General features: G+C 46.1%; 1 protein-coding gene across 1 annotated transcript in view; it reads left to right on the top strand.

Moving 5' to 3' along the window:
* Positions 1-4,407: 4,407 nt before the first annotated feature.
* The window catches only part of vstm2la (V-set and transmembrane domain containing 2 like a), a gene marked incomplete at both ends in the record, with an annotated part of 30,403 nt that continues 19,861 nt past the window's right edge, over positions 4,408-14,949 (top strand). The window contains one exon of the mRNA XM_080533742.1: positions 4,408-4,525. Within this exon, the coding sequence (XP_080389868.1) occupies positions 4,408-4,525 (118 nt within the window). The remainder of the gene's footprint in view (positions 4,526-14,949) is intronic.

Below are 14,949 nucleotides of genomic sequence, written 5' to 3'. Positions count from 1 at the left end.
ACCCCCTTCAACTCCCCTCCCCACCCCCTTCAACTCCCCTCCCCACCCCCTTCAACTCCCCACCCCCTTCAACTCCCCACCCCACCTCCTTCAACTCCCCACCCCACCCCCTTCAACCCCCCACCCCACCCCCTTCAACTCCCCACCCCCTTCAACTCCCCACCCCACCCCCTTCAACTCCCCACCCCACCCCCTTCAACTCCCCACCCCACCCCCTTCAACTCCCCACCCCCTTCAACTCCCCACCCCCTTCAACTCCCCACCCCACCCCCTTCAACTCCCCACCCCCTTCAACTCCCCACCCCACCTCCTTCAACTCCCCACCCCCTTCAACTCCCCACCCCACCCCCTTCAACTCTACCCCACCCACCCACTCACTCCACCCCCTCCCAACTCCCCACAGGAGGCAGGCTGAGTGGCTCTCTATGTGCTGCAGTGTTTCACAACTCCAATACTTACAATACACCAAGACCATAAGACGTTGAATCAGTTGTGTAGTGCAGGTTGAGAAACCCTGCTGTACTACAGTGTTTGAACTAGGGGAGGCTTGTGGAGATATACATCAGAGGATGGGTTCATTGTAATGCAAGGAATGTGTTTGATACCATTCCCTATTCCGTTCCATGCATTACAATGAGCCCGTCCTTCGATTTCTGCCTCCACCAGCCTCCCCTGAGTGAACGGGTCACTCTTAATGTGTTTTTTTTTATTGACATGATGCACAAAGATGGGCAGTCCTAAAGTAGAATCCTCAGACTCACATTATCGTCTGTCAGTTCTGTTTTTTGTTGAATTATGTAAAATGTATTTTGTAATAAACATTTGGTAATAAAACCCCATCTTGATAAGATGATGTTTTGTGTGTGAATAAAGATTGTCTTCACACCTCAATATTTCTTTGTCATTTCAGAGTTATTATTTTTGTGATAGAAAGGCATAATAAATTATAAAATGGTATTATGACACTGTTACAATGCTTTCTATCCACATTATTCACAATGAATTGAATCTCTGAATCTCTATAATTTAATTAATATCTACTGGTGCCAGGGTTTAGTTGGCAGTGAGACATCAAATAAAATATATTGTAAGGGGGCAACTACATGACATGTTACTTGAACAGAACAATAAGCAATTGACACATGCTCAGGACACTTACACTTACGAACACACACACACACACACTCTCTGTCTGGCCTGAATAGATAGGATAAGGCAGAATTGGCAGCCTTTCCCATCTGTATACACTCATTCTGGACATCAAGAAGATACTGATTCCTTGGACTACTGCAATGGAGTCCTGTTCGGGGTACCCAGCAAACCCCTGGACAGATTCCAGTATGTGCAGAACTCAGCTGCCAGGGTTCTCACCCACACCAAGCCCTGGCAGCACATCACCCCCACCCTCATCCACCTCCACTGGCTCCCGGTTAAATCCCGCATCTGATACAAAATCCTCCTCCTCACCTACAAATCCCTCCATGCCTGTGCCCCCCAGTACCTATCTGGTTCCTCTGGAACTCTCCCCACAGTGATCCGCAACACCCCTATCCCTGACACCTTCAATTCAGCCCTCAAAACCTACCTGTACCTAGTTAGTTAGTTGGCATTAGTTTCTATTTTCTGTGTTTGTCTGTCTGACTGTCTTTCTGCCAATATGTAAAGCGTTCTTGGGTTTCTTGAAAGGCGTTACATAAATCTCAGCTATTATTATTATTATTATTATTGTTGATGATGCAGCAAACGAGAGGCTAGTGGAGGTAGAAATCGGAGGACAGGCTCATTGTAATGCAAGGAACGGTACATGTTCCTTAATCCTTTCCATGCATTACAATGAGCCCGTCTTTCGATTTCTACCTCCACCTGCCTCCCTTGGCAGAGGACGATGATTCACCAGCTCAACTCTCCATCTCAGTCCTTTATTTACATGCCAGTGTTCTGGCCCTGTGGCTCCTTGTTGCTCCTATAGCTCAGCACAAATGTTAACATCATTAAACATTCCATTGTTATAGAATATTTCTCATTGGTCCTTGCAGCTGCTGCCTCGTGTCCTCATTTTCTCAGCTGGTGCAGTGCTCTGGTTCACAGATTCACCACATCTCCCAAGACACACTACTGTGTGGTGAACACTATCTCCCTGGTAACGGAATCTTCTTGTGCATTTGAATGATGTGTGTGTGAGAGAGAGAGAGAGAGAGTGGGTGTGTGTGAAAGAGGGAGAGAGAGAGAGTGTGTGTGTGTGTGCGTGTGCGTGTGAGTAAGAGATGCGAGGGAGGGCATTCTTATTGATGCGTCTGCCACAGCTTTAAACTAAACATGCAGATGAGGGCCATCCAAGCGTGGGCAAGAACTCAAGGACATCGTCACCATAGCGATGCTTGTCGAGAGAGCACGCTCCAGCAACCTTTCCATGCCAATCAATCACATCTCCGGTTCCGGTTACCGTAGGGGCCGCGCCGCGGGGAGTAGGCCGTTCACTTCTCCGACACCGACAGAGCAACATCTGCTCACCGAGCACCCCGCTCCAATATCGCGTATAAGGAGGGTCCCGTTCCGTCATTTGCATATTGTATTGGCAGGAGCTTGCCACACGCATCGCTTATCGGTGATTATGACACCGGCGTGTTAACAGTGGTTGTACAGCAATTTCACAGCTGAAGGGACGGAGAATAATTGTATTTTCCGAGTGATTGAATAGAACACCGTGTGCCGCGCTTTTCTTCCCGCTTCCGTTTCCTCGCAGCAGTGTGTTGTAAGTGGAAAGAAAAACTGCAACTCCAATGGTATTTAATAATTGGTTTCCCTGGTTCTAGGCCGCTAAATCCCCTGTTACGGCAGGAGTGAGGAAGTGGCTGGAGTGATTGATCTCATGCGAACGCCTCTCTGAATGCTAGGCCCTAATCAACGATTATGTTTCCAGTAAGATCCTGTGGGAGATTACTTTAAAACATTGGTCTTTCATCCTGGACCATAAAAAGCCGCTAAGACCCACCAAAGAGCGGTTCGGATGACGTTCAGCACCATAGACAGCGCCAAACTAACATGTCGCGCCTATTGGAGTATGAGCATCATCATGCAGGCTCTTTGGTGGGTCTTAGCGGCTTTTTATGGTCCAGGATGAAAGACCAATGTTTTAAAGTAATCTCCCACAGGATCTTACTGGAAACATAATCGTTGATGTATAATAATATACATCTTAAACAACAAACCAAGGCCTATCAGTGAGGTGACACAGTACAGCAAGTAGCCTATGTTAGTGCTGAGGACGTAGAACAAGAGCCTGTTCACCTTGTGCTGCCTCCGTTCACTAGGCGCGTTGGTTTGGCCTCTATATCCGTGGTGCTGCAACGTCTGCGTCTGTGTGGTTTTACGACCAAACCATAGAGGATACATTGATCGTAGAGACAGGAACATAGTTTCCCTCAGTGTTGTAAATTGTCCTCAAATTCAATTTGAACTGTCGCGTGGAGCTGCCCACATCAAGTATGTATGAGTTCTAGATGCGCATGTAATCTTTGATTATAGGGAATGATTCAGAGGATACTACTACTAATAATAATCATCATGTTTAATAATAATAGGCTAGTATTTACAACAATATTAATACAACAATAATAATAATAATAATAATAATAATAATAATAATAATAATGACTTTATTTGTATAGCGATGTTCTAAACATGTTTACATAGAGAATGATCATAGAAAGGGTATTGTCAGCAGCTTTCTGCGTCTTAGTTTTCTCATACACAATGACAGCACTATGCAATACAATTGTAAATATAGATACTTAATTTAGCCAATCATTCACAGCCGATTTTCTGCCATGTAGGCCTATATTGTAACTTTTGGGCCATTTCACACTTGGACGCTTGTGAGAGAAATATTTAATTCAACACCCACCTGTTGATCCGTAGGCTAATAGAGTCCGTTGAAAAGATAATCTATAGGTCACTCTATAATCCCATATACAATTTGTCTCATCAGTTGACAGCATCTGATTTCAGCATTTGACAGTGTATCAAAGATGGATGGCCCTATATAGCATTGCGATTTACAGCCTACTAAAAGTTTAATGAATACATCACTCGCTCAGATCATTCCGCCTAATTGATATTCCCCATTGCCAGCCCTAGCACTCCCCTCTCTCTGCGTTTGTCGAGAAATCTCCCTCCGCCGCAACCAAAGCCGACCGAGCTTTTACCGGTCGAGTTCTCAGCGTTTGCAGTCTGGCGGGAGGCTGCTGCACCATCTCACCGCTTCCATCACATCCGCGACCTGCGCGTCTGTTTCAAACCAGGGTCTATATAGCCTACAGACACATCACCTGGATTCAATTTGCTAAAACTCACAACACCTAATGTGAGAGAGACAGAGGCAAGAACAATTGGAATCTCAGAGCAGAGATGGGAGCGTTCGGGGTGATATTTGGGACTTTACATTACATGGGACTCTACATGCAACTTAGTGCTTCGACCAGACAAGGTGGACACGCGGAGGTGGGGAACCACATCACCGGGAACGGTAGGTCTCTAACCTCGGTTCTACGGCTCAGCACTGAGAAGATGAGGAAGGAAAATGCGGAAAGGGAATAAGTAACAGAAAGCAACCAAACAGCGTATGCTGCTGCGGGCAGAGGGGAGGGAGAGTCTGGGTGGAGACCTTTAATACTGACTGATGCGAAGGTGTTTTTTTCTTAGAAAGGTGGCACCTGCGTGCGATCGAGGGCTTTAGGAACTGTTGTATTTGCATTTTTATATCGTTGGTAAATAACGACACTTTAAATTTGATTAGGCCTAACTATGCAACAAATCTTTGATACAGTACTGTGTTTGCATATTCACAATCATATGTAATTTCAAGACAATAGTGGATCATGTTGTTATATATTGACTTGCGTATATAGATTTACCTAAAATGAATGCACCAACTCTACATGCAATCTAGTGTAGACAGGAATTTCATTAACATTTAAGACAATTGATTTATTCAGAAATTGGCCTATATATTAAAACTGGAATGATCATCATCATCCTTAAGTGACTACTATTTACTTGTGTATATTTCAATGTACATAATACCTAGAATATATTTAATTCTGTCAACTACTTCACATAAGTATTCCTATACTTTTCTCATCACTGCTGTTGATCCTCTGGTATTGGCTAAACTGAGGTTTACTGAGGGGTTAAAACATCACTGCTAGAGACTTGTGCCTAGCCCTAGCCCTAGCCCTAGCCCTAGCCCAGCCTCTCTGATGCACCAACACTGGCTCCCTGGTCCCTGCTCGCTCCAGCCTGGTTCCTTCCTTCTTCTTCCAGCCTGTATTTTACATTTAGTTGCATCATGCAGCCCAGCATTAATATGCGTTGTCTGACTCCATCACCACTTGGTGTGGAGATCACAGATTACAGGCTGTCAGATATGTGGGCACTGGGTTGGCATGGGGGGGATGGGAGGGGCGGGGATTGACTGGCACTGGGTTGGCATGGAGGGGGTGGGAGGCGTGGGTGTTGACTGGCACTGGGTTGGCATGGAGGGTGTGTGTGTGTGTGTGGGGGGGGGGGGGTTGACTGGCACTGGGTTGGAATGGTGTGTGTGTGTGTGTGTGTGTGTGTGTGTGGGGGGGGGGGGGTTGACTGGCACTGGGTTGGTATGGAGGGTGTGTGTGTGTGTGTGGGGGGGGGGGGGGTTGACTGACACTGGGTTGGTATGGAGGGTGTGTGTGTGTGGGGGGGGGGGTTGACTGGCACTGGGTTGGAATGGTGGGTGTAGGTAGACTGGCAGTATGGTAGGCATGAAGGTGATGGTGGGGGGGGCATAGACTGGCTGTATTGCTGGCATGGAGAAGGTGGTAGTGGGGGTAGACTTGACTATCGTTGGCATGGAGGTGGTGGGGGGGTGAGGTACACTAGTAGTATGATTGGCATGGGGGGGAAGTGGGGTAGACTGGGCACTGGGTTGGCATGGGCGATGTGTGTTTGTGTGTGGACTGGGAGTATAGTTGGCATAGAGGGTGTGTGTGTGTGTGTGTGTGTGTGTGTGTGGACTGGCAGTATAGTTGGTATGTAGGGTGTGTGTGTGCGTGTGTGTGTGCGTGTGCGTGTGCGTGCGTGTGTGTGTGTGTGTGTGTACTGCCAGTATAGTTGGCATACAGGGGTAGACAGACAAATGGACTAGAGAGAGGATGATTGCTCGCCTGCCACAGAGGCTAAGTGCTTCCATGCCCTTGAGGAAGAGACTGATGCCCCATCTGGAACAGTGATCCACTCTTCCTCCCTCTCCTCCTCTCTTCTGCCGCCTCCTCCCTCTCCACCTCTCCTCCATCTCTTCCTCTGTCTACTCTGTCTCCTCCATCTCTTCCTCCATCTACTCTGTCTCTTCCCTCTTTTCCTCCATCTACTCCATCACTTCCTCTGTCTCATCCTCCCTCTTTTCCTCACTTCCTCCATTTCCTCCTGTCTTTCTTCCTCCATCTCCTCCTCCTCCACTTCCTCTGTCTCCGTCTCCTCCTCCCTCTCTTCTTCTCTTCTTCTGTCTCCTCCTCCCTCTCTTCCTGTCTTCCTCTGTCTCCTCCTCTCTCTATTCCTCTGCCAACCCCACTAGGACACAACTCTTGCTGGTGTAACTGTAGGACATTAATGTGTGATGTGTGTTGTCAGAGTACAGATTCTGTGTGATGTAATGTTTGATCCAACTGTACTGTAAAAAGATGGTATTGGTAGTGTTGAGGGTGTGGTAACTGGGGAGGCGAGTGGAGGTTGAAACCAGTGGACGGGCTCATTGTAATTCTACCTTCACTAGCCTCCCCTGTGTGATACAGAATGTGATGTTGGGTTGTGCAGTGGAGAGGTGTAAGATGCAGTGTGTGTGTGTGTGTGTGTGTGTGTTAACCTCTGCGCAGTGGGTTAGGACCAGACTCACTAGGATGTGTAGACTGCCTGCAAGCAAGCAGTGAGTGGACAAAGTGGTATAGAACAGACAATCCAAATAATGCAAGAAGATTGAACAAGCTGTTTGTAATTCATTCATAGATTTTCTGCAGAATACTGCAGTCTGCTTTGCCCACTGATTTGGTTATTGCTTTTCAATGAACGTCTCATTTGAGCCAGCAGTATCCGTCCGGGGGATTATCCGGCCAATCAATGAAATTAATCAATCAATTAAGTGCTAAGGAGCAGCCATATCAACCTGAAACTGAAACGGCAATAGAGATGCTGAGACACGGAGACACAGAGAGCCGTGCCCATAGAACGGGAAGGTATTATGTCAACCGTTATTAGGTTTTAACTGTCTAATCGAATGAATGGTAGAACATTAAGGTACTAATGTCTCACATTTCCTGTTTAACTCCAGAAGTTCCAGAACAACCGGGCTGAAACAAACAGCCATCGACTGTTCCTCCTGCTCTGTCCCTGCTCTCTAGCCATCTGCCCTCCTGCCCTTCTGCCCTCTCTCTGCCTGCACCGAAGCCCTCTCCTGATCTTTGCTCTCTACTCTCCTCTCGGTCCTCCTCATGCTCTCTATCCAGGCCCTCTGTCTCTCTGCCCCCTACTCCGTCCCCCTGCCCTCTACTCCGTCCCCTGCCCCCTACTCCGTGCCAGTACCCTAATTTATTTCCTCTGCTCCATGCCCTCCTATCCTTATGTCTTACCCTGCCCTCCTGCCCTCTCCTTGACTATGTGCCAAGGCCTCCTAACTCCAGCCTCAGCTCCAGCAGTTTGTGTTGACTATTCATTAAGCCAAAGCTCACGCTGTGAAGAACAGGCTGGCAGCTTGGGCGCTCGCTTGCTTTCAGCTGTCTTGTCTGGCCTTGGCAACCCTGCCTGTGGCTCTCGGAGTCAGCGAGGGGACTCAGGGACAGATGCCCCTCTAGTGGAACTGGGATTGGGGCTGTAACCTGATTATGTAGCCTAACAAGAGGGGGAGCGTACCTATGTTCCCCGGGTCCTATGTTCCCCGGGTTCTATGTTCCCCGGTACCTTAGCTCCCTCCCGAAAAAGGGTCCTATGCTCCCCAGGTCCTATGTTCCACGGGTCCTATGTTCCCCGCTCCCTAATGTTCCCCTCTCCCGAAAAAGGGTGCTCCGGCAGCGTGTGGAGGTGCCCACGTTTGTTGTATATGGATGATCATGACATTATTCTCTCGTCCGACTTCGGAAACTAAGCAGGGTTGGGCCAGGTTAGTACCTGGATGGGAGACCACCTGGGAATCCCTGGTGCCGTAAGCTTTTAGAGGTGCGTCTGTTGCTGGCAGAGACACCTGCTACCTTTTTTAGGAGGCTTTTTTAAATTATTATTTGTATTGCATTTTTTAATGCAGTAGGAAAACAGTAGGAGAGGAGACAGGGAGCCAGACGAGAGGGAGGACAAGGCAGACTGCAGGACCTTCCTATCGAACCGAGGGATGATGTGCTTAACGTTGGGTGTGTTACCACTAAGCCACAACATTACCACAAACTGGGCATGTTAGCCCTGAGGTCTGGGTTACTAGCACAGGGTCGGTCCCGTCTACTCTGGAGAGAAGTTTGCTAGGCAAGTGTGCAGTCCGGGTCTAGTCATTTGATCAGCTTTAGCTGGTCTTACGTGGATTATGTTGCTTATGTCGGGATCAGGGGAGGCTGGTGGAGGTAGAAGGAAGGGCCCATTGTATGTATGTAATGGAATGAAAAACGGTTTCAAGCATGTGTGTTTGATACCATTCCTCATTCCATTACATATATTACAATGAGTAGGAAGCTTTCAGGTGTCCTATCTACGGCCTATCCCTCTCTCTTTCTCTCCATCTCTTTCTCTCCTTTCCCCCTCTCACCATTTCTCTGTTACTCTCCTTTTGTCCTCCTTTCCCTCTCTCTCCAAAGCTCACTTCAAAAGGAGCACATCATGAACTGTAGGGTTAGCCAGAAGTCATGCAGTGTGTTTTCTCTCAGATCTGAGAGCTGTAGCTTGTGTGTGTGTGTGTGTATGTGTGTGTGTGTGTGTGTGTGTGTGTGTGTGTGTGTGTGTTCAGGTCTCTAGTGTAGCCTAAGCGCCTCAGCTCTGAGTGAATAGATCTTTACTCTCTCGCCTTTGAAGTCTCTGGCCGAATATAGTCAGATCCCTCTGGAAAAGACACACGCACGCACACACACACACACACACACACACACACACACACACACACACACACACACACACACACACACACACACACACACACACACAAACACAAGCACAGTACCCAAGTGTCTAATGTGAGAGTGCTTATCTTCCATTATACACATTACTGTATCAGAGACCTCCTGGGGAAGACTGGGCAGGACTATCTGTTGGCAGTCACTCAAGAGAGGAGTAGGAGGAGAAGAAGAGTAGGAGGAGGGGAGTTGTGTTGATTCCCTGTAGTGTAAGACCAGAGATTTGCGTCTTCAAATCGCTCCCCCCACAACTTCACCAGTGCCTCCAGCCAAGACTGCAGCAACTTGAGATTGTTTCTACAGAACAATCGCCTCTGTGTTTCCAGAGATAAGACACATTTATGTTTTGTTTCTTGTTTTTAACTTGTACACGAGTATCTAAAAAAGGGTTGATTCTGTTGAAAGAGCGTTTTATTCGTTTATTAGTGCATGTTCACCATCATATAAAAAACGAAACACATTGAGAAAACAGATAACATAAATAAAAGCACAATAATCTCAACATGGGGAATGGGGATATCTAACTTGGGAAGCGATTTCCTTTGTGTCTCAGGTTGGCTGTCGTCGGTGCACAGAAGGTGAGAGGGAGAAGGATGGATGGAGGGAGATTTGCTTCGCACTGAGTGGGATGTTTCGCCATGGCAACTGCCTGGCTGTGCCCACTTGCATTGACTAACATTCCATGACATCACTGTTATCTGTGACATCAGTGATCGACCTACTATAAAACACATTATACAACGGATAGATCCGGTCCAATGTGAAATAATGATAAATAAATGTGGTAACCGTTGTATAAAAGCGTTATGGAACTCGAAGCCGTGGTATATCGTGGAACCAACACAGCAACATTACGATGTATGTGTGGGCCCAGATCCCCGATGATTTTTATTCAGTATTGCCGAGTGTCATACTGTGAAGAATAACATAAACTAAAAAAGCTTCAGAAACAGGCCACCGTGTTGACATCCGGCACATCACAGCCCTGTGTCTAATTGGCCGGCAAGCCCCAGGCTCTCCTTCGACAGGGCTGACCGTTCCGCCAGACAGCCTCCCTCTGCAGTCCCCGGCTCTAATCACGTTACTACTGCTGGTGTCATGGAGGTGCTGTTCTGTGAACAGTCTCTCTAGCTCTATCTGCTCAGTGGAGGTGCTGTTCTATGAACAGTCTCTAGCTCCCTAGCTCAGAGGAGGTGCTGTTCTATGAACAGTCTCTCTAGCTCCCTGCTCAGAGGAGGTGCTGTTCTATGAACAGTCTCTCTAGCTCCCTGCTCAGTGGAGGTGCTGTTCTATGAACAGTCTCTCTAGCTCCCTGCTCAGTGGAGGTGCTGTTCTATGAACAGTCTCTCTAGCTCCCTGCTCAGTGGAGGTGCTGTTCTATGAACAGTCTCTCTAGCTCCCTGCTCAGTGGAGGTGCTGTTCTATGAACAGTCTCTCTAGCTCCCTGCTCAGTGGAAGCAGAGAGACCTGGGAGAGACACACAGCAGCACTCCTCAATCATTGAGATGAGGGGACGAGAGGAGAGGGGGAGGGGGGGAGAGAGGGGAGGAGTGGAGAGGATGAGGAAGGATGCGTAGGAGGGGGAGTGTGTTTGTGTTGGGGGTGGTTGGTGTGTGTGTGTGTGTGTGTGTGTGTGTGACTGTGTGTGTGTGTGTGTGTGTGTGTGTGTGTGTGTATGTGTGTATGTTCAATTATTCATTTTCATATGAAATAAAAATGAAATCATTTATTTATGCTACTGTATGGCAGAAGAGTTAATGGCTGAAAGGTTGAGATACATTTCAGGTCATTTAGTAGAAAAGGCAATGTGACAAAACCAATGGTTTTCTAGCAGCTGGCAGTGATACAGATCTCTTTTATATGGACACACTCCTCCCTTCCATGCATTACAATGAGTCCGTCCTCCCGATTTCTACCTCCACCAGCCTCCACTGCCTCCCTTAAATTGCCTTCAGACATCTTTTGAGGGCAGACGTGGTATTATGAAAGTGCTGCCGTGCTGGCTAGTTGCATACGGACAGGACACACACAAACACACACACAGTCACACACACACACACAGACACACACACACACACACACACACACACCTATCGGTCATGTAGAAGGGTAGGATGGTAAATGACATTTTTCTCTGTGGTGTTGTATCGCTTGACTGCACACACACACCTCCTGCAGCTGAATGCTTCAGTCGGCCCCAGGTATCCTCTCATTAGGGTCTCTCTCGCTCTCTCTCCCTCCCTCTCTATCTCTCCCACAAACACGCTCTCTCTCTCTCTCTATCTCTCCCACTCCCTATATCTCTATCTCTCTCCCACTCCCTCTCTCTCTCTTTCTCCCATTTCCTCTCTCTCTCTTGTTACACTGCTATTATAAAGGTTTGCTTGAATACGGATTGGACTGAAATGATGTGCTCACTATACTGTGTATCTTACAAACCCTGCTAATGATGTAGTGCATCAGACCTTGTTAGCAAACACGATACATACCGTGCTGTTATTAGAGAAGTGTTTTAGCTGTGGATGCTGTTTTAATGACATGTTCGTTGGAACATATTGCATCCAGCTGTTCTTAATGATACAGTCATCAGAGCTTGTTATCACACACAACAATGCAACATGTTGCCTTGGGGGTAATGGTCTGCGGCTGTCATGCTGCTCTGGTGAGGCGTTTTAAACATGGCATATCACATCGTTAAGGCATAATGCACTGGTTTCACAGACAACCCTTTAGACAAATCTTAGACTAAAAAACATCTTCAATGGAGATTTTACAAACCGGCCCCAAGCTATGTACTATGTATATCTAGTATGTGTGGTATGCAAGTTCTTCTCTGACCGGCTATAGTATATATATTTTTTCAGACAACAAACATCTAGACAGTCAAGCGCACAACAAGGACAGACAAGAAAAGCAAAACAAATAACTACATACAGTAAATGAAATAACAACGATAAAACAAAACACAACAGCAAAATAAAAAGACGATAAGCAAATGCAAAAACATGAAAGGTAAATTAAAATGTGCCAATAATCAAACAATGTGTGCAAATGTGTGTGTGCAGTGGGAGGTGAGGCATTACCACCATCAACAACTGGGTAAATGTAAGAGTTAATATAAATCAAAGATATGTGGGTGTCAAATAACTTAATTAGTAATATTGTCATTGATTCTCTTCCATAAAAGACACAAAAGCGGACCACACTTCTGAAAACACATCCACTGTGATCCATCCGAGTGATCCATAACTGTTCAGTAGGAATGGCATCAGTGTTCCATAAAATAAAAATAAAAATGGCAAAAATCTGAGTGTCAAACAATGTTCAGGACTCATGTTTACATTTGAATCAACTCCTAAAAGGTACAAAAGAGGAGATTTGCTAAATTTGACCTTGAATATAGTTAGCAACCAGAACATGAATTGATTGCCAAAAGGGTTTGATCTTTGAACAGAACCAAAACATATGTCCCTAGAATTTTGTTACATTTATTACGTAGAGAAGAGTGCTCCTGGGACATCTTATTAAGATGAACCAGAGTTAAAAATGTTTTAAAAATAAATGTATAATTATGTTCGAGAACTCTGGGATGAGTTTACTGCATCCATGTTTCCTGGTCCATATCTAGGTTCAAATCTTTTTCACATATCCTTTTCAGAGGTTGGAAGGAAGAAAGCACTCTACAAGAATCTTATAGATCTTTGGCCATTTTAATCGTGACTTGAGTACAAAAAATATTTTTTTCTATATCGTCTATATTCAATCTAAAACTGTCTTTCTGAGTCAAGGATTGCAAAAAAATATCTTAGTTGTAAGTACTTAAAAAAGTTGGCAGTGGAAAAATCATATTCTTCCTTCACCTCGGAAAAGGATCTCATGTCTGTGTTCCTAAATGAACAACCCAAATTACTAATGCCATGGTTGGCCCAGTTATGTAAGCCTATCCTACTTAGGCTTATTGGAAAATCAGGATTAAAGGAAAGTACAAATATTTCTTTATGAAGTTTGCAATATTTCTTGCAGTTATACCAAGCCGATAAAGCACTGTCTCCTACCTCTGCCAGCCTCCACGGATGTAAGAGTGTGTGGTTATTGAAACAGAAGCTATTTACATTTTTGGCATTTGGGGATGAAGAAGTCTTAGGAGGGACAGTTAAGGTGTAGAGATGGGTCTTCAGTCTAGCGACTCTGTAGTTCTGACAGCAGTGGGAAGCTCGTTACCACCAGCAGGGCGCCAGGACAGTGAAAAGCTGTGACCGAAGCTCTGTGTCTGCCTTAACCGGACTGGACACCTGCTCCGAATCAGCCGGGAGCTCTGACAGGTGCAAAGCTGTGCTGCTGTGTCCGTGTCTCGGGGTGTCAAAGGGAAAGTTCACCCTCATCCACAGCCTGTCAGCCTGGAGAACACCATGACCTCCAATGATGATCTCAGATGAATGAAGTGGAGCATAGAGGGGGGCATGGAAGTGTGTGTGTGCTGTGTGTGTGTGTGTGTGTGTGTGTGTGTGTGTATGTGTGTGTGTGTGCGTGTGAGTGTGTGTGAGTGAATGTGGGAATTTCTGTACCATCGGTTTGCCTGGTGGTACAGTGAAAGTAAATGAAAGTAGCTAATTTAAAGGGACCATGTGCAATTAAAAACATACATATCAGACAGTGAAATATGATGTTTGCATGAAAACACGAAACATAACTAACTGCATAAACAAAGCTAAATACACACATACTTATAGTAGGATATGACAAAAAACAGATACAGGAAACAAAATACAACAAATACAACGAATACAGTGCATTGGTGCAGTGACAGACATTACAGCATTGACCACATTCACATTTATTCAGATTACAGTGTTGGTACAGTAGCATTGGAGGCTGGTGGAGGTAGAAATCGGAGGACGGGCTCATCAATGCTTGGAATGGTATCATGGAATGTGTTTGATACCATTCCTCATACCTCTACTGTAGTGTCCTTATGTATTGGTAGCTGCTAGTAATGAGCACCTGTTAGCACCCTGCTGTGCTGTCATAACATGTGTCATCATGTCTGTTAGCCAGGCCTGTGTTAGCACCAGAAGACAATGGCTTAGAGAGAGAGAGAGAGAGAGAGAGAGAGAGAGAGAGAGAGAGAGAGAGAGAGAGAGACAGACACAGAGAGAGAGAGACAGACACAGAGAGAGAGAGACAGACAGACAGAGACACAATACATGCTGCCAGAGATGCTCGTCCAACACTTGGCTGCAAATGAATTCCAGTATCGTCAGGACGTTCAAATCAAGGTGTCACTTTTGATTAGCGGCTTAAGAGATGAGCCCGGGCTTGTGTTGGATATGCCGCCGCTCCGTTGGGATGTCTCGGGAGCGTTCTGCAGACAGTTGACGTGTCGCAGCCTATTAGATGTGACACGTTTCATCTATGTTATTCTTTTTAATGAGCCACGTCAACGTCACGGCTGTTCTCTTCCCTTCAGCCCTGCTGTCAGAGTTGTCACTGATGAGACAGCCAGTGAGGCGAACTCATAGAGAAGGGAAGCGTTTTTGGACTTGAACAATGACAGTTAGCCTGTCGAAGAATTCTCAGGGGGTGTTTTATCTGAAATGTTCTTTGAAGTGGGACTGGTCTCTGTTCTGTCTTTGCCTTGGTCTTCTTATCCTTATACTTATATTTATCCTGCGTGTGAGGTATGGTTATTTGAAGTGGATAACTCTGGCTTTGGACTACTTTTTGCTTATTTCTCAGATAAAACTACAATGTCACAACAAGCCTGTCTTTTGTCTAC

This window comes from Nansenia antarctica (assembly GCF_963989245.1).
Source record: "Nansenia antarctica genome assembly, chromosome: 6".
In the NCBI taxonomy this organism is placed as follows: domain Eukaryota; kingdom Metazoa; phylum Chordata; class Actinopteri; order Argentiniformes; family Microstomatidae; genus Nansenia; species Nansenia antarctica.
Note: the sequence above shows the minus strand (reverse complement) of the source record. Positions and strands in the feature narration are given on the sequence as shown.